General features: G+C 32.1%; 1 protein-coding gene across 2 annotated transcripts in view; it reads left to right on the top strand.

Annotated features, from left to right (window-relative positions):
• Ubr3 (Ubr3 ubiquitin ligase) overlaps positions 1-18,193 on the top strand; it is a 127,280-nt gene that overhangs the window by 39,435 nt on the left and 69,652 nt on the right. For both annotated transcript variants that reach the window (XM_089240544.1, XM_089240543.1), the window contains exons 13-19: positions 1,694-1,827; positions 6,111-6,259; positions 6,675-6,841; positions 10,279-10,426; positions 10,555-10,650; positions 17,194-17,431; positions 17,617-17,727. In XM_089240544.1, coding sequence (XP_089096670.1) covers positions 1,694-1,827; positions 6,111-6,259; positions 6,675-6,841; positions 10,279-10,426; positions 10,555-10,650; positions 17,194-17,431; positions 17,617-17,727 — 1,043 coding nt within the window. The remainder of the gene's footprint in view (positions 1-1,693; positions 1,828-6,110; positions 6,260-6,674; positions 6,842-10,278; positions 10,427-10,554; positions 10,651-17,193; positions 17,432-17,616; positions 17,728-18,193) is intronic.

The raw sequence follows: 18,193 nt of genomic DNA, 5'->3' as shown, positions 1-18,193 counted from the left end.
GAACAGTTCATTAAAAGATTCTAATGCCATTGTTGAATGTACAGCCAATTTGGGATATAGAATCGGAGATGATCAAACAGTAAATATAAGAAATATTTGCTGCTCTTGTTTCTCTCTTAATTGGGCTGTAATGGCTCAAAAAAAAAATCTTTTTTTTTTAAAAAAAGATGTTTTAAAGATCAGAACATATTATACAAACCTAGGTATGTGAATAAAATTTGTAGCCTACTAGTTAAAAAAAGTTTGAGTATATTTTGTCTGTCATTCATAACATAATATGAATGAAAAATCCACTACAATGGGACAAATTCTTTCACATAAAACTTTGTGTTATTTCATTTTTTTCTTTGAATGAAAACTTTTTCCTGTTTTGAAATTTTTCCCTGCTTAAATTGATTCTAAGATAGGTTGGGGAAAGGCATTGCAAATGCTACTTATAAATGACATAATGCAATTACTCTCACACATAGTTATTGATAAATTTGATAAGTTATTCAAAACTTTTCGTATTAGCGGAATGGGTTTGAGCTTGATTTAATTATTTCACACTTATTTTGTAAAAAAAGGAATTTCGAAGAGTTCCATTGAAATGTAAAGTTTAGTAAAAACTAAATTCATTCAATTTGATGATAATCAAAATTCATTGTTTATTTGGTCTGTTTCTAAAAATATTTTTGTCACTATTTTCGCTAGTTTTGAGGTCATGATTCGTGCTGAGCCCTGTACTTGTTATGGGCATCTTTTTCTCAGCCACCTTGTTGGGCATTTTGCCTGTTGTGGACTTGTATTTGTATAACATTTGGATAAAAATTTACTGAGATATGTGATTGGAGTTCTTGGTTTTCATCTCTTTTTACATGCTAAAATAAGTTTTAAGTAAGCTACATGCTTTAAATTAGTCTAGAAAAGTTTTGAGTTTTCAAAGACAGCGGAAAATGACAAAAATCAAGATTTTTAATCACTGATATCCTGAATTTTTTGCACACATTTTCCCCAATTGTTATTCCACAGGAGTGCTCATATCATACCTCAACCTTGTTATTTTTGCTGATTATTTTTCATATTCTGTTTTAAATTTAAAATCAACCAGAATTTTTTTTACTTTTCACAAAGCTTCAGGAAATACTCAAACTAATATTTTCACATATGTAATATGAAGTATAAAAATATTTTCCAAATACATGTAAATATACAACATATTCACATGAACTGTAGCTTCAACAGTTGTCTGCATGATGTCACACTTATTACAATGGCTTGAGTTTAATGAATTTTTTTACAAAAAATATGTTAATAGCTTTTATCAAAGTACTGCAGTTTTATTTATGTTGTAAAAAAATTCATGAAATATTTTTTTCTTTGTTTCTTGGTTATTTATTATAAAAGATTTATAAATAGAACTATTTGACTTTATTATTTGATTTTATATGAATTTATATTTACATGAAGGATAAAGTTTCATGAATGAAAAATGAAAAGATAAAATTCCATGATCCTCTGAATGAATGCAGAGATCTCTTCCAGCCCAGCTTTGTGGCAGAGTCTGGAACAGATCTCTGCATCTTTTTATTGTGCAGCAAAATCTTATAAGAATTCTTTTGAATTTGTAACATATACCTTACATTTATTTGAAATTTGTTTTAGAATTAAGCATGAAAACAATTTAAGATACATTACATAAACTTTGCTTCAGATTTCATGTGCACGAGTGGTTCACTTTTCATCCAGATCGTATAAATACATTTCATGAGCCTGATCATGTTATGCCTATGCTTGAAGGTTGCCTTATTTTTCTCACTACTTTGCTAGCTACACATACCAACATAGGTGAGTATACAACTCTTGGAGCTTATGTATACTATATAGCCATAAGTCAAGTTCACATTGGAGTTCAGACATTTTTTTCTAAAGTTATAGAAAAACACTTAATGAATTGTTCTTAAATTTCGAGCATGTTAACATACTTGAATTCACACACTTTCCAGTGAAGAAAGTCACTAGTGCAATTTTAGTAACCAAACAGAAATTAAATAAGAAAGATGTGTTTGATCAACACCTGTGTCATAAAAAAGCTGCAAGTGATTTCTTACTTTCATAAATCTTTTACCTTAAAGGTATTTCTCGCTTTATGCAGTCTCACTCTATAGCATTTTGCTATAACACAATTTTGAAAGGTAGATATTAGAAATCATAACCTTTGAAATTTGGCTTGAAGTTTTATGTTAATCCTTGAAATGGGATTACAAATTAATTTAATTTATGACATGGTTGATATGACAAAATCTGTTGGATTTTATAATTTAGATGAGACAAATGTGGTCCAAACATTCAAATCCAGTTTGCCAGATCTCACTAATCAGCATCTTTTAGTAGCATTTACAATGCTTTTGGAATAATAATCAAAGAAAAAATTCCTGATGAAACTAGAATAGTCATGTTTTGCTAAGGATAATCAGAATTCTTTGACAATTCTCTTGAGTTTCATAAAAAAATGAAAAATGCTGCTTGTTATTTGAATCTATGTTTTATTAACCTTTTAATGACCTTTTAATTATAATATTATAATTTAAAGTATTTTTTGTTCATAAAAGCACTTGATTTTTTTTCCTGAACATGTGAGATTTCAGAAATTTCATTCATTTCAGCACTTATCACATAAATTTAAATTTTAAAATCACTTTTTAAGGAAGAATAAAATTTAATTTTTTCTTTCAGTTTTAATGTTTCTATGGAAATGGACAAATTTAGAAAACATGTAGGGAATTTTTTTTCATGAATTGTATGGTTGCTATCTCTAAATTAAAGGATCAGAAAAGGGAGAAAGACAAGAAAAAATTATGGAAATCAATTTCAATTTTAATTTGGTTGGTAAAAGGTTAAAAAGTTATCAGCCAGTTATCCCACCAGGCTTTTCAGGAAGTAAACATCCACACTACTTTAACCAACAAAAGTACTGAAGGCAGTGTAATATATTGTCCTTATGGGCTCATATTCCATTAACCACCAATGTCATGTCACCACTGAAACCCCTAGTAACTAACATTAATTAATCCCCTTCAGAAGACCTGGTTGAGTCATGGAATTTATGAACACATATTTTTTTTGTTTATGTATAATATTGTGTTGAAATATATATGTGATAAAAACAATCATATGGTTATTAAATAACTTTTCTTATGGGTGGAAGTACCCACAGGCTTCTGTTTTGTAATAATAATTCCATGATCTCGAATTGAAATAGCCATGTAAACATCTTGGAGAAGCCTGATCAACTTCCTCCATCTTGTTGAGACTGTTGCCACCAGAAATGTAAGTGTTCAAAAAATGATTCATGCCACATGTCCATATACAAATCTATTGAATGACGGCATCAATTTCTTCATGTGAAGAAAGCCAGCAGTACTTTGATTGGGCAAAAAATAAACCAGTTCTCCTCTACTATAGATGAATCGCTAAATGTAAAAAGGGGTCATGTCTCATTTTCTCAAGTTTTCAGGAGAGGCAAAAAACGTATATCTTTTCCAATAATTTGTTTTTAGTAAAAAATTTAATTGTTTGTGTTTAATTGCAGTGTGTGTGTGTGTGTGTAATACATTTAATGATGCCCTGAGAGGGGATTTTAAATTTTAATTGCTTAAGAATAGCCACGAGAGAGTAAACTCTGATACCGACATGACCCCTTTTTACTATTAAACATTTTAGAGCCCCCAATCCCCCCAATGAAAAGTCTCAAGAAAACACATAAATAAACAAAAGTACGCAATTAAACAAACTTTATTTAGCTTTTTATACTATACAAACTTTCTATTAGACAGGGATCAAAAATACTACTCTTCTGGTTGCCTTTCTAATGAGCTAATGGTTGGTGCACTAAAAATCTGGTCCCAAAAATCATTATGCTCCATTGGGATGTATTTTTTTTGTTTTATTCAAGTCCATTTTTTCTTTGGTTATTGGAAGTTTTGTCTATGAATAAGCCTTGCTTTGGAGTATTGTTAGTGGTACACTAGAGAGGTTTTCTTAGTGGGAAGATTCATGAGCTCATACTATTGATGTATTGTGTACATTTCACTGTATGGAATGAATCTTTGTGAAGAGAAAATTGATGGTATTTGGCAATAGAAAAAAAAACCTTTTGTTTTTTTGGGACATTCTTTCCCTTGATTTCCAAACTTGAGATTTTCTTCTTGTACAGATTAGGCCACCACGTCTTGAAATCGATAATGTCTTTACTTTCAAGTTTTACTGCAGTAAACTTTTTGATGCATTCTGGTTGATCAAATCTGCATTTGGCCCACTGTATACAATCTCTCATTCTTCTTGATAAGTCTTTTTATCAGGGCAAAATCCCTATCACAGGGTAAAAAAGAATGCCTTGTGATGGAGAAATAAAGTGTAATTTCCTCAAAACTTTCAGACTCCACTAAGAACATCAAAAACTTCATCAATGTGTGATTTTTATTCTGCCCTCCACAGTTGTCCATGAAAAAGTACAAGATCTTCCCATCTTCAGCTGCATCGATATATTTTTTCAAAAAGAACATAACTTCTTTAGGCCCTTTGCCCCCATTTGTTTCGTCATAAACAAAACATTTCATTTTACCATCTCTTGGGTTACGAATACCGAAGGTGTTAACACTCAGCTGCCTAAAATAGCAGATATCTTGCACTGGAATTCAAGGTAAGGATACATTAGCCATATAGTCAATACACAGACAGAAAATATCGGTTTTCTTGGCAAAGCTTTTTAGCTTCTTTGATTGATCACAATTCATCATGTATCAGTTTGTTAGAAATTCTGCAGAGAAATGTGGATGAGGTGTATGTGTGTTTTAGTAGTAGTTACAATCGCCTTGACTTGTTTCAGGTAACTGAAATACAGATTAGGGAAAAATATAGTCATACTCAGTTATAATGCCACTTCAGCTATAATGTCAATGATTAGCAGTCATGCCTGATTCCTATAGAGAGTAATGTCAATGAATTGTGCTTATTGGGCTGATGACTATGACCTCTGATTTATATTGTAACAGCACATTTTTGTCTCTATATAGCTTCTGTTTCCCATGCCGTTTTCACAAGAAATTCCTGGAATTAGAGTTGGCATAATCAGAGAATGTTCCTCTGTTGTTCTATTGATATCCAAAACTATTGACTAGGACTCAGGATCTTTTATGTGGAGGGGGTGGCAAATTTCAATTGCCTATATCTTTCTGGATTATGGTCATCTCAATCACAGTCAAATAACTTTGTTACAACTGATCACGTTTATTGTACTTGAAAACGTCAACCTCAGTTATGATCACTTAATTTTACAGAATCTCCAATGTCATCATTATAACCTGTTTCAATGCATGTTGAAATCTTGTAGCTCTGTGTGAGTATTTCGAAAATTATCAAAGCCACCAACAGCACATATTGTGCGTGGCATATTCAAAACATAGCCTAGGCTAATGGTTCTCAAAGTGTGTGGATCACCAGCCTCTGTCAAGGGCTTTGTGGCCAGCTGGCGAGATTCAGTATCTATTTTGGGAGTTTGAGTGGTTCATTTTCTTACTATTGTCGGAAGCTGCAGATAAATGCAGTCATGGCAAGACAGCACTGCTGGAGGAAAAACAATTGGGAATTACTAGTGTAGGCCTATATCATAAATACAGATCCAAGTAAATTTATTTAAAGGTTTAATCATGATCAGATTTGGTATGAGGTTTTGGTGAACCGTTTTTGATCTACTGCTGGATATAAATCCTGTTCATACTTTTCTTCTTTCCCTTGTGTGATGCTCATTCTCTTCCTTATATTGACATTGTAAAATTTCATACAAAATTTTACTAGAAAATAAAAGATGAATACATACAAAGCAAATTAACTCGGTATATCAATTTTGAATTTTCTTAACATAGGGCAACTATTTGATACTTTCTTCTTTTGGGTGCATACAATAAAACAATGCCTTATGTATGTATGTGTTTCTGTATGCTATTCTCAGTTTAGGAATTATTTGAATGCACAAGAAATGACCATTGTGCTCACTTATGAAAGCAAATTTTTTCCTTGTAATCATTGTATACTTTATATTGATGCCCAATTTCTTTTATTTATGAATACAGGACCATCTGAATCAGAAGTGACAAGGAAAGAAATGGTTTCATTGCTATGCATGAGTGATCGAACTCATTCGCAGTTGATGGACCTTGTACCTGATAAATGTGGTTCTCCTCCATGCCCAACTAAAGATTTGGAAAATATTCTGGAGGAAGTGAGTTTTGTTCTGTAGATTTTCATAAACAATATTGTAGAGCTAATAGAGCTAATCTCAAGAAATGACAAAAATTACTCATCTGAAAATCATATTTTTTATTCTTATTTTCAAATATGTCTATTAAGTACTCAAAATATTGTTATTGATGTAAAAAAACGAATGAGATTGTATTTACAAGTCAAGTAAAGAACTTGATAGTAATGGTCTAAGGATTTTTTGATTGCTGCAGTACATTTTTTTCTTTAAATTTTATTATTTTTCTGCAATGTTTTGAATGTTGTATAGGGCATCTGAATTGTGTAAGAATAAATGCATGTGAATATACATATTATATCCATATGCTTTGAAAAATTTTACTCTATTTTTAATTCTTATGTATTGATTTTTTTTTACTCTCATGTTCTGTGTACAGGTGGCCATGTACAAAGCTCCCAACTTTCAAGTGAGTGGTACCATGTTACAAGGTACATATGTCCCAAAGCCAAACATTTGGGAACAAGAATTTGATCCAATACATGTACTACTGAGATCAGTACAAAGAAGGGACTACCAAGCTTCGCTTGATCGTTATGCTGAACAGTGAGACTTTTATCCATTGATTTTGTTTTTAGTTTTATATTATGATTTTGAAGTCTTTATATTGATTTATATAATAGTTTATGAAGAAAAAGTTATTGATTGGTAAAAAATCATATATGCATGATCCTAAAAAGTACAGTTTTTACTAAGATTTTCAACAGCTGGCTGATGTGGAGAAGAATTTAGGAAAGAAAGCATCAGCCTGCTGTTAAAAACCTTCGTATGGATAGCAAAGAGTGATGTTATCCATGGATGAGTATGATTTTTGTTATAAAATTTCTCATTTTTATTCAATAGCTGTAATTTTGAAGTTCTGTAAAGATTTAATGAATCTTAAGCTTATGGCACATTGAGAAGATTTTTTTAAGTACAGTAGAATCTCTAACTCAACATCTATTATTCCCTTGGTTGGCCCAATACTAATTTCAATGGAGGGGAAACTCTCTAACTCGACACATGTTCGGCTTAACTCCTCTTATGTTGATTACGATTTTTGTCCCTTTACCACGATTGGTTTTTACAATTTCCCGTGTGTTACCATTCTAAGAAGAATTTTTCAAAGTCAGTGGGTACTTCGATAATCCTTTGTTTCTTTGTTCTATGTGATGGGTCCCTTTTATGTGCTTGTGCATGTGAAGAATGAATGTTTGAAGCCTCTTGGCCAGCCTATCATTTTAGTGGCATTTCCAGAACAGGTCTTTCATTCTTTTCATGGTTAAAAGAAGTGTGGATGATCCCTAAAGTGTGGTGGGATCCTTATTGGATGTTGAAATTGTCAACATCCAATAGGGATAAAAATCTTATCTATTGTGAGTTCTGATATTGTCTGTTGTGGAGAATATTTTTGGCGGAACTCGGTTTTATCATTTCTTGGAAAAGAGTAAAAGAAAAAGAGCTAAAGCCTGGTTAGACACTGAATATGTCATTTGGTTGTCATTGTGAGTATCAATGGCCGTGAATGCAATGGCTCCACGTGAACTTCATACTTTAACTTTGAAATCAAAAGTTTAAATTTTCAAAAACTAGAATCAGTAAAAACCCAGAGTGAGCTCGCCGAAGAATATGGAGTTGGATGGAACACCATTTCAACATTTGCTAAAAATGAGAGAAATTTTTTTTCAGCATTTGAATCATCTTATGCACCAAGCAGAAAACACGAGAAATCAGAATTTATCGATGTAAAGGAAACAACTCTTTTGTGGTTCAAATTCCTCGATCTCACTCAATCCCATTATCAGGATCAATAATTAAAGAGAAAGCAAAATATTTTGCAAAACTTCTCAATCAAGGAAATTGGGAATTATCCAAAGTATGAACACTTTTTACAGAAAATTAGGCAAAAACTTTGTGAATTTGTGGATGTTAGAATGGACGCAAAACTTTCTGGTTTAGATGCAGTTAAAATGATTGATTCTGCATGGAACTCTGGCACAAGTGCCACGATTCATAACTGCTTCCGTCATGCTGGCTTTTGTTCTGAGTCTTTGGAAAATGATTATTTATCCGAAGATTCCTCCCAGATCAAGTGTGGAGAAAGAATAAATAACACTATTGGTGATTGTATCGACGATGAATTTGTGAATATTGACTCTGATCTTGTAACTTCAGGGCTTTTAGAAGACGATATTCTAGAATTAATAAACCAAAGCAAGTGCTAATGTTTCGAAGAAATAAAATCAGTATGTTGAGATGAAGTATCTGCACTATCTCCCGATGATGCATTAAAAACTCTAGATGTGACACGCCGCTTCCTGCGCAGTCAGGAAAAAGCCAAACAATTGCGGGATGAACTGAACAGTGTAGAAGAATTTTCGTTTTCTCTTTGGAAAGAAAAATAAGCAAATATACTTGATTATTTTTCATGAGGTAAATTTTTTTGATTCTATTTTGAAACAACCCAGAATTAAAATTAATGTGAATTAACATTTTATTTAATGGAATTGTTCTAATGCATATAATTACGTACACAAAAAACGATAGGACAAAAATTTAAAGTGGAACCCAGCTAACTTGACATCCGCTTACGTCGACATATTTGTCGATACTTTTGGGGTGTCGAGTTACAGAGTCTACTGTATATTGGGGAGACTGTTCCCTTAGAAGATTATTTTTCTCAGTAAATTTTTACCATAAAATTTCACTAAATTCATTTTTAATATCTGTATACTGTATGAAACATCATGTGAATTTAAAATATTTTTACTTCTTATTGTACTCATTAAATACAGATTTTTGAAAAGCAAAAATGTTCCAAGGAAGAGAGGAGGGTCTTGTACATTGAAACATGCACTGTTGTGTCTTGAAACACGATAAAATTACAAAGACAAAAAATACTAATATTACTGGAAAAATAATAAAATGAGTATTTTCAATATGAATCATATATTGAAATAAAAAATATCAAAAAAATGACACAAATATGATTATTAATATATATACACACAAAAGCAGTAATAGTAGCAGTAGAAATGTATTTATGTAGATGTAATACATAATTATTCCTCTTCTCCTAAGGAAATTCAGTTGATAAAGGCTTTTATTTTACACATCCTCCCACCCTGTAGACTGTTTTTTCCAACAAGTTTGACCAGGAAATAACCAAATGTGGATGGAAGAGAAGCAATTTGGGTAGATGAAGATTTTGTAGAAGCAAAGTATAGAACTAAAATTTTAAATATAAATTGGATTAGAAGAATTGGATTTGAAGTAGAAGATGAAGTATTAAAAATTGAGTAAATTGAGTATTTTTAATTCATAATTTAGTAATTTGTGAATATTTCAAGGTAAACTAGGAAAATTTCAAGTTTTATACTGGTCCCTAATGTACATGGATCTGTTTATTCATTTATACAATATTGTTGGCCCTGGGGTCTGTACAAGAGGATGCGATTGAAAATGACAAATATATTTTTGATATTTGACAAAAAGCTAGTGATAGTGGGGGATTCGACAATAGATCTTGGAAGTTTGTTCCATTCACCAATGGTATGAGAAAAGAACTTGTATGTAAAACAGTCAGTGGAAGCAAAAATAGGTTTATTTTGTTTCAATGTATAAGATGTTTCACCATTTGTGATAAATATTGATAACTTTATTTGCAATACTTGGTATGGTTCATCAAGTGAATGCGTAGATTATAATTAGTAAATATAATTCACTAAACTTACAATGTTGAGAAGAAATCCGGCAAAATCAAACTCTGTTTTTTTACTAAAATGTGCCTACTTGCAAAATCTCTGTCAAGGTTACATACAAAGAGCTGAAACAATACTCAGTTGTGTGTGGTTATGTATTTCTAATCTCTTGCACTCCAAAAACATCAGCTAGAATATTATTAAAACTGTTTCAAGGCCTTCTATGGTATAACAATTTCACCTATTTTATTTATAAAAATCTGCATTTTAAATTCATTTAAATTATGGTTATTTTTTTGACAGTCTTCGCAAGACTGGAAAGTACACTGGCCAAGGTACACCTTGGCCACCGTATCACATACCCAAAAGCTGCCATGAGAAGTTTCGGGACCCCAGAAGGATATTGCACTGCAAAACTATGCATGCTATTATTTTTACAATACTTTTTCGAGTAAGTAAAAGTAGAAAAAAATTGTTAGTGCTTTCTATTGTATGAGATACTAAGAGTGTTATTCGTATATGTTTCTGATATGTTATGAGAATGATTGGAAATTTACATCAATTACAATTTTTTTAAAGGCTTTATATGATCCAGATATTCCAGAGCAAGTTTTGTCTTTATGTATTTATCTACTTGATATGGCTGTTCAGTTTCCAAATCCTGAAGTTGTCACTGTGAGTTTTTTTTTAAACATTTTCCTATATAGTGAATACCTATATAATAATACTTAAGAGACAGGAGAAACTTAGTTATAAAGGAGTTATATCATTGGCAGAATATGTTAACACTATAGAAAGTGCTTCGCAACAAGAAAGTGATATCATTATATTGGCAGTTATCATTATAGAGGGTATCGTTGTATGGGATTTTCACTATCTAAGGGTGTTTCTCAATATTTTGGTTTTTTGTTGCTGTATTTTATGGTGTGTTGAAATTTTTATTTCTTTATATTTCTAACTTCAATCGAATCTCTGAGAATGTTCTTGTGAACATTTGAATTTTAAATGTGTAGGTTTATATTTTAGACTGAACTTGTATATGCATTTACATAAAATAGCGGGATACAGCCACTCTCTGACTTACAAATGATATCAACATGCAGAGGTTTTAAGTTATAAATCAAAATATTTGCCTTTCTTGGCAACATTTTCCAAAACAAGTCTGAACTTTTGATTAGACCTGTTTGTCTGCTATTCCCCCAATTTAATTGCAGAATTATGTATTTTTAAAGAATAAATATAAAATTTAATTTTACCATGTATACAATGCTTATCATGACAGTGTATACCATAAGTTATCAACCAGAGTTTCATAAGAGTTTGAAGTTGTGCAGAATCAAATGTCACAGAAACCTTAAAAAATCCAGCCTGGAGAGCTTTCAGAGAAAAAAAAACTTTCTTGTTACTGATATTGTAAAGCTATCCTTTATTTTTAATTTTAATGAACTTGTATATTTAATTTAAAAAATTCAGACAATTTGAATGACTTAACAACTGAAAAACAGTAATTCCAGTTGTTTTCTCCCTTTATATCATTGATCAGAGCCTACAGACATCTGAACTATGTAAAGAATTTGAGGAAGACATTATTACACAATCAGATCTGCCAACTCTCTGGATTTAAGCAGGAGACTCTGGATTTTTCATGCTTCCTCCCGCTCTCTGGATTTGTTAAAATTTCTCCAGATTTTTGCAGAAAATTAGATTTTACACGAGCTTTCACGTTGTCGTGATGTCAATGACTGCCGTCGTCATTAGGGGAAAACACCTATATAGGACAGCAGTGCTTATTTATATCAAGCAGCTGTAAAAAAAAATTATGGTGACTGCGTTCAAGCAACTGGCAAAGACATGACTGTTTACATAGAGTTGGTAATCATTTATCAGGGCATGACCTTGGTTGCCGAAATTCCTGTATAATTGTTATGGTATTCCATTATCAGCCGCAGGGTAAACACAAGTTTTTTCGTCACCAGCTTTGTATTTTGAAGTTTTCTAAATTGTTTCCTCCCATTAAATATGTCTTCAGAAAGAAAATATGAAACTTTATAAAGCTATATAAAGCTTTTAAGAGTTCATATACCCAAGATTATCAATCACTGATAGCATCCAGGAAGAGAAAAACATGTTTTATGAATAGTATGTAGATGTGATTTCTCTATTCTGCATGGAAAGACTGACATGGAATTATATTTTGCTCAGGGGCAATGCCGAACCTGCATTGGGGGAATGGAACTTTTTCTTAATTGATTAAAAAATATTTTTGTTTTGAAAAAAAAAAACAAATTGTGAGGTTTTTTTTTGATCTAGTTCTTTTGTTTAATGCCAAAAGCAAAGCAGAGGGGAAATTCTCCACAAGTGACTATCACTTTATCAAGCAAATGAGCATACTGAAAATTTTGACTCCACAGCCCAGATAACACGTGGATTCTTTTGTTGCCAAATCAGCACTTGCCATTGTTTGGGATGTCTGTAGGGATGCCCTGTTTAAAGAAATATTCAAAATTTGGTTGGGTTCTGTGGAACAGCTTCATAATCATTAAGAGTTCTGAGAGAACTTCTTTGTTAGAAACCTCTGGTGTATACATTGCACAAATAATGTATATTCAGTATATAAAAATTCAAAGGTACGCCATCTTTTCAACATATTCAGAATAACAGTAGCACCAACAGAAAACAATAAACATTATGAAAAGAACAACAGGTATCTCTCATCTCAAGTGAGTACAGGTTTGACACCCATGACTGTGCAGTGATTGACAGAATGCATTTTTCTATTGTTTATTGACATAATTTCTTTATTCGGATGTGAAGTATACAGGGCTGTTTGGTTTGAACTAAGTGGTTTTTTTAAAAAGAATCAGTCCGATTTTTTTCAAAAAATCACACAAAAGTGGCCTAAATATATATTTTTTCCCTTGAAAAACATATTAGTTTATATATTAATATGTTAGCCAAAATTTTTCATTCTTATCATATTTTATATTTTCGGGGGTACATTCTGATGGTATACCTTTAAATTTGAATTGTGTAAGATGGTAGAGTTTTTTTTTCAAAAACAAATCGCATAAAAGTGGCCTGAATATATATTTTTCATATAAAAGTATCTTCGTTACGTAAAGTTATATACAGTACCAAAATTTATCATTCTTACCACATCTTTTAACCTTGAGCTACGTTCCTGATGTTTTATCTTTAGTAAGTTCATGAATGAGAATTTTATCACATATTTTATATGTAGTGGTGCATTATCTCATGCACTGTTTTTTCTCAAAGAAGCAACAACAGTGGCTTCATCACCACCACCTGATAAGGGGTAGGCGGTCTTATAATGCAATAAATACACCAGCTGCTCTTAAAGGACAAAGACCAGTTACATTACCTCAGACATTTTCATTTTCATCAGAGGCAGCACATCTCATACTATATATTATACTGTTAAAGCACATTCCCAGTTAAAATTTTTTTCTCCAACACTAAATCATCAGCAGACAGCAATAATGAATAACAACAATTTTCCACTTAAATTATTTATTAACAATGTTAAATTTTAAAGTTTACAACTAAGCCATTTTAAGATTGAACAACATAATGCAATGTTGGCAAATTGAAAGTGCAACATCATCCCTGATCTGTTGCTAAACAAGCATTTTTTCACTTCCACCTCATAGCCAGAACACAGTGGACAATATATTTAACATTTCTTGTGTAAGTTGTAGTTGCTTGTTTGACTACTTCATTTTTGTGATGTTTCTCAGAATTATGAAATCGTGAGATACACTAATTAAGTTATCATTTTGCTCTGAGTGGCTATCGTTTCTATTCTGAGAGCGAATTTCCCATGTGTTGTAATGAGTACAGCACAGTCTAGTTTACATCATCCCGTTTTGCCATACAAAATTCCATTGCTTTAGGAATATTCATGTAAATTTTCATCATTCTGACCAGTGGTTCTTTTTTACAGTGTTTTGAAATCGGAGCTTTAGTTATAATCACCCTGCATATGCTAATTAAACTGCATTAGTTACACTTAATTAAATGCATTGTGTTTATCAGTTTTCAAAATAGCTTCCTAATTAAGTATATTGAAAGTGATTGGAGAAAAAATCTTTATTATATGGTTAATAATAACAAAGAATTTTCAAACAAAAAATAATTCCGTGAGTTAGGCTATAAACTAATTAAATTACAAAAGTTGGTTTTCATTAAAATGTAAGAAGTATTTATAAATTAATTGATATTGAAATAGTGCTGATTACACTAATAAACATTTTGTTTCAATTAATTATTAGAAGTTTAAATGAGTTTTCAGAAATTTTATTGTTTTTAATGTAAATGTTATTTAAACCAAAATCGTTATTTAAACCTTCAGTTTCTTTGAAAAAACCCAGTATTTTTACCAACTCTGGAAATATATTCTGAGTCACAGGACTGAGTTATGAAACCGATGCAGGATGGTAAATAATAAGAATAGAATGGCATGAATGATTAGTCTATCAGAAGTTTAACAAAAACACAAATTTACAGGAATTACTGTACTCATGCCTCAGTTTTTGATTTATACAGTAATACAGTGAAACCTGATTATAATGATACTTTATGGACCAAAAGAAAATATCATTGTAGAGGGTTTATTGTTGTACCAAAATATAGCAGTTTAACATTAGAGTACAGGGTTCACCCTGACTTTTTATCAATTGTAGCAATTTGGCTAATCAGATGAAAAAAGTTGTAGCCAAATGAAAGAGAAACTTAGCCAAATTGACGCGTTGTAAAATGTGGATTCCAAAACAACTCGTATCAAGTTCAAGATGAAAATATAAATCAAAATGCAAATCATGTGTAAATAAAAATTGTTTAATATAAAATGTAAATTTTTTAAAAGTACAAAAAATATTTTAGTTCTCCAGAATTTGTGCAGAGATTTTTTTTTTTTGCTGTCCACAATTCAAAATCATTTTCAAAATTCAATTGTTGCCTACTGGGACCATTAACAGAAATACTGTTATTTATATTTTTTTATATTTATTCTGTTCCGCATTCTGTGTTTCAATGAGATTCATGATACTCTACATACATATTCACCTATTTTGATTGATGTATGATCACTTGTCAACATTTTTATACTGTGTTTAACACTTCTATGTCTTATTCATGAAGAAAAGCTAATTATATAAATATAATAAAGTAAGAATTATAAGCAATATAACTAATTATATATATATATATATATAGTATTAACTAATTATTATACATAATAGAGCTAATAAATATAAGCAACTAAAATAAATGTGAACATAATAACTGGAGGGGGAATTAGGGTACCTTTGATGAAAATCCAAAATTTGCATTGTTTTTATTTTATTTTTTTGGTTAGGAAAAATTCATTCTGTACAATCACACTTGCAGCATGATTAGGTATGGAGTTCAATTACTTAAATCAGTTCTCAAATTATTTTTACTCTAAATTTTCAGAATCAACAATTTTGCTTGGAGGGGGGAGGGGGGGTATTTGGGCACTTTCCCTTACTAACAAAAACATTTAATTTACTAAGTATAACTAGCTTTAGTTTTTTTTACATTCATTGCTAAATATTCTATTGGTACAAGAGCTGCAAAAAAACCCATCGACATTGAGGAATTAGCATGTGTAACAAATTTAAAACATATAATTAAGTTAAGCACATTATATATAAAGTATTTACTAATAAATAAATGAGTCTATAATTTCTCCGATTGATTTTTCATTTCAGAAAACCTTAGTTCCAATAACAAATTTAAAGCAAATGATTCGATGATCATCTTCTGATTCATATAAATCCTTTTTGAGCAATTCCTAGTTGGAATGATTTTTTGCCCCCCCCCTCCCCCGATAGTCCACAACTGTGGTCTACCACCATTTAACTTCCACATATTTCACATTTTAATATGGAAGCTATTTCAGATTTGCATTAGCACTGAAATTCCTAAAAAATAATATTTTGCGCACTTTCATCTCGGATTTTGTGGCACCCCGTGTGAGTAACGTATCCCAAGTGCCGCTTCTGCGTCGTAGCAACAGAATTTTCTTTCAAAGGATAGCCAACTGAAAGTTGTAAAACTTCAGAAAATCAAATTTAGTCTACCACCACTGCGCATTAGCGGCCTAGCGGGTCCAAAACCCGGATTTTCGTGACGTGAAACTCACGACCGCATAGTGGCTTGATGACTGGATATGTATGATAGAGTTTTTACAGATTCCGTTTTTTTCCTCCAACAATCTCGGAAAAATTGTATTACGATTCGAACGGGTGATTCTTCAAAAAATCGCATATGCAATCTCGTGAACATGAAGCAAATTTACGCGGTAAATACGCTGTCTCTGACGTGGGTGGGTAGCCGCGAACGTACCGTAATTTCCGATATATAACCAACAGGAGGAAAACCCTCAAAAATTGGAAAATTCGGTATAATAGCCGCTCTCATTTCGGGACGCAACTTGATATTTTGTCGGCCTCATTCGTTTTTAACGGCACGACACATCATCGCTATCATGATAGACGGAGAAGGAAAAATAAAATAAATTGGTTCATGGGTTTTCCCCCCTCCGTATTTTCTTTTTTCTTAAAACTCGGAAAGTGCGCGTCCCACAGAAAGCGTGAACAAAATTTTTTATGCATCTTTTCCCAAAATTCCGGGTATTTGACGCGCAATAGCGCGTCGGCGGCATCTCTGCTGAGGGAAGGATTATCATCGAGTAAAGGGTTCACAAACAACAGGTTGTTTTTTGCATGCAGGCTCTTGGGGGTGCGCTCAACTATTAACGCTTCTAGATGAGGTTCATCGTCCCTGTCACCCCCCCCCCCCACTCTGGAACCATACCTAAAGTAGCTGAACATTGTTCGTGATGGGCCAACAAAAATTTCCACTTACAAATTTTCGCACATATACGTCAAATGGCCGATTTGACTATCAAGAGGCCGAATGGACACTTGCGATTTGGCGAACTCGATCTTTGCTTTATTCGCTAAATGAAATATTTTGTCGCGATTTGGCGCAATTGCGATCGGCAGCGCGAACCCTGTTAGAGTATAGACATTTCCTAACAAAACAAGGCAAAATGTCATTGTCAAGAGATTTATCATTCTATCACGTATGAAAATTTCACTGTATATATTTTTCTCTCCTTCATGTTATATATATTTCGATTGTGTTTTTTTATCACCTCGCCCCTTGAAGGATCCAGCCACTTCTCCAAAAGATGCTGTTTCTGATTTGCAATATTCTGATTGGTTCTGTAGCAATGAAACTATGATAAATATAGCTGTTCCAATCAAGAAAATCATCATACTGGAAAGAGTGGTTATGTCTATGGGTATGGTAGAAGAGATGGAGGTGGAAGAAGAAGAGGAAGATGATATGGATACGGATGGCAATCAGTCTGGCTACCAGGTCCAAAGCCCTATAGTGGAAGAAGGTATTCCTATGATATTACTTTTTTGTGCTATTTAATTGAATTATTCATTTAATACTGGGTATTTTATATTTTTTAATGTAAAAAATAAATATTTTGGCATTTTATTGTTATTAACTATTTTGAATATTGTTAAAATAGTTAGTGTGCTATAAAATGCCAAATAAATGCCTTTTTCTAATGTTTAGATGCAGGAGCAGAGTCTTCTAATGACAACCCATCTCTCCCTCAACCTCAGTTTCATTTGGCTTTACCACCTGCAAATGTATCATCTATGGTGCCAATGCTTATGCCTTCAGGTATTGTGTGCATGCAATATTTGAAATACTTCTGAAAGAGTGGTGCAAACAATCCTAAATTCATGTAACAATCCTAAATTCTTTTAATAATACAGTAGGATATGTGCAAAAATTTTCAAAACTCAATTTTTTTCATTGGAGTGTTTTATCCTCAGACCTCAGCACTATAATAACAAGCATTGCATAGAAGAAAATTTCAGGTTTGGTTCAGGACACGCACATTCCAACATGTATCAGTTTGTTAGAAATTCCACAGAAGAATATAGACAAGGTTCATGTGTGTTTTAGTAGCCCTCAGGGAAAGAGACTTTCTGGATATTAATGCAGAGACAAACTTAAAATACATAAATAAAGTGTTCTAAGCTGAGAAAAAATATATCTCTGTATTGTGGCCACATGGGGGCCCTATCATCGATATTATGAGAGACTGTATTTTATTTACCCTCCGCAGCTTTACCCCAAGACA

The sequence above is a fragment of the Pholcus phalangioides genome, unplaced genomic scaffold (assembly GCF_987345545.1).
Source record: "Pholcus phalangioides strain wild (caught in Gottingen) unplaced genomic scaffold, Ppha-v1.0 ptg000013l_1, whole genome shotgun sequence".
Classification (NCBI taxonomy): domain Eukaryota; kingdom Metazoa; phylum Arthropoda; class Arachnida; order Araneae; family Pholcidae; genus Pholcus; species Pholcus phalangioides.
This window is presented reverse-complemented; position numbering and strand designations above follow the sequence as displayed.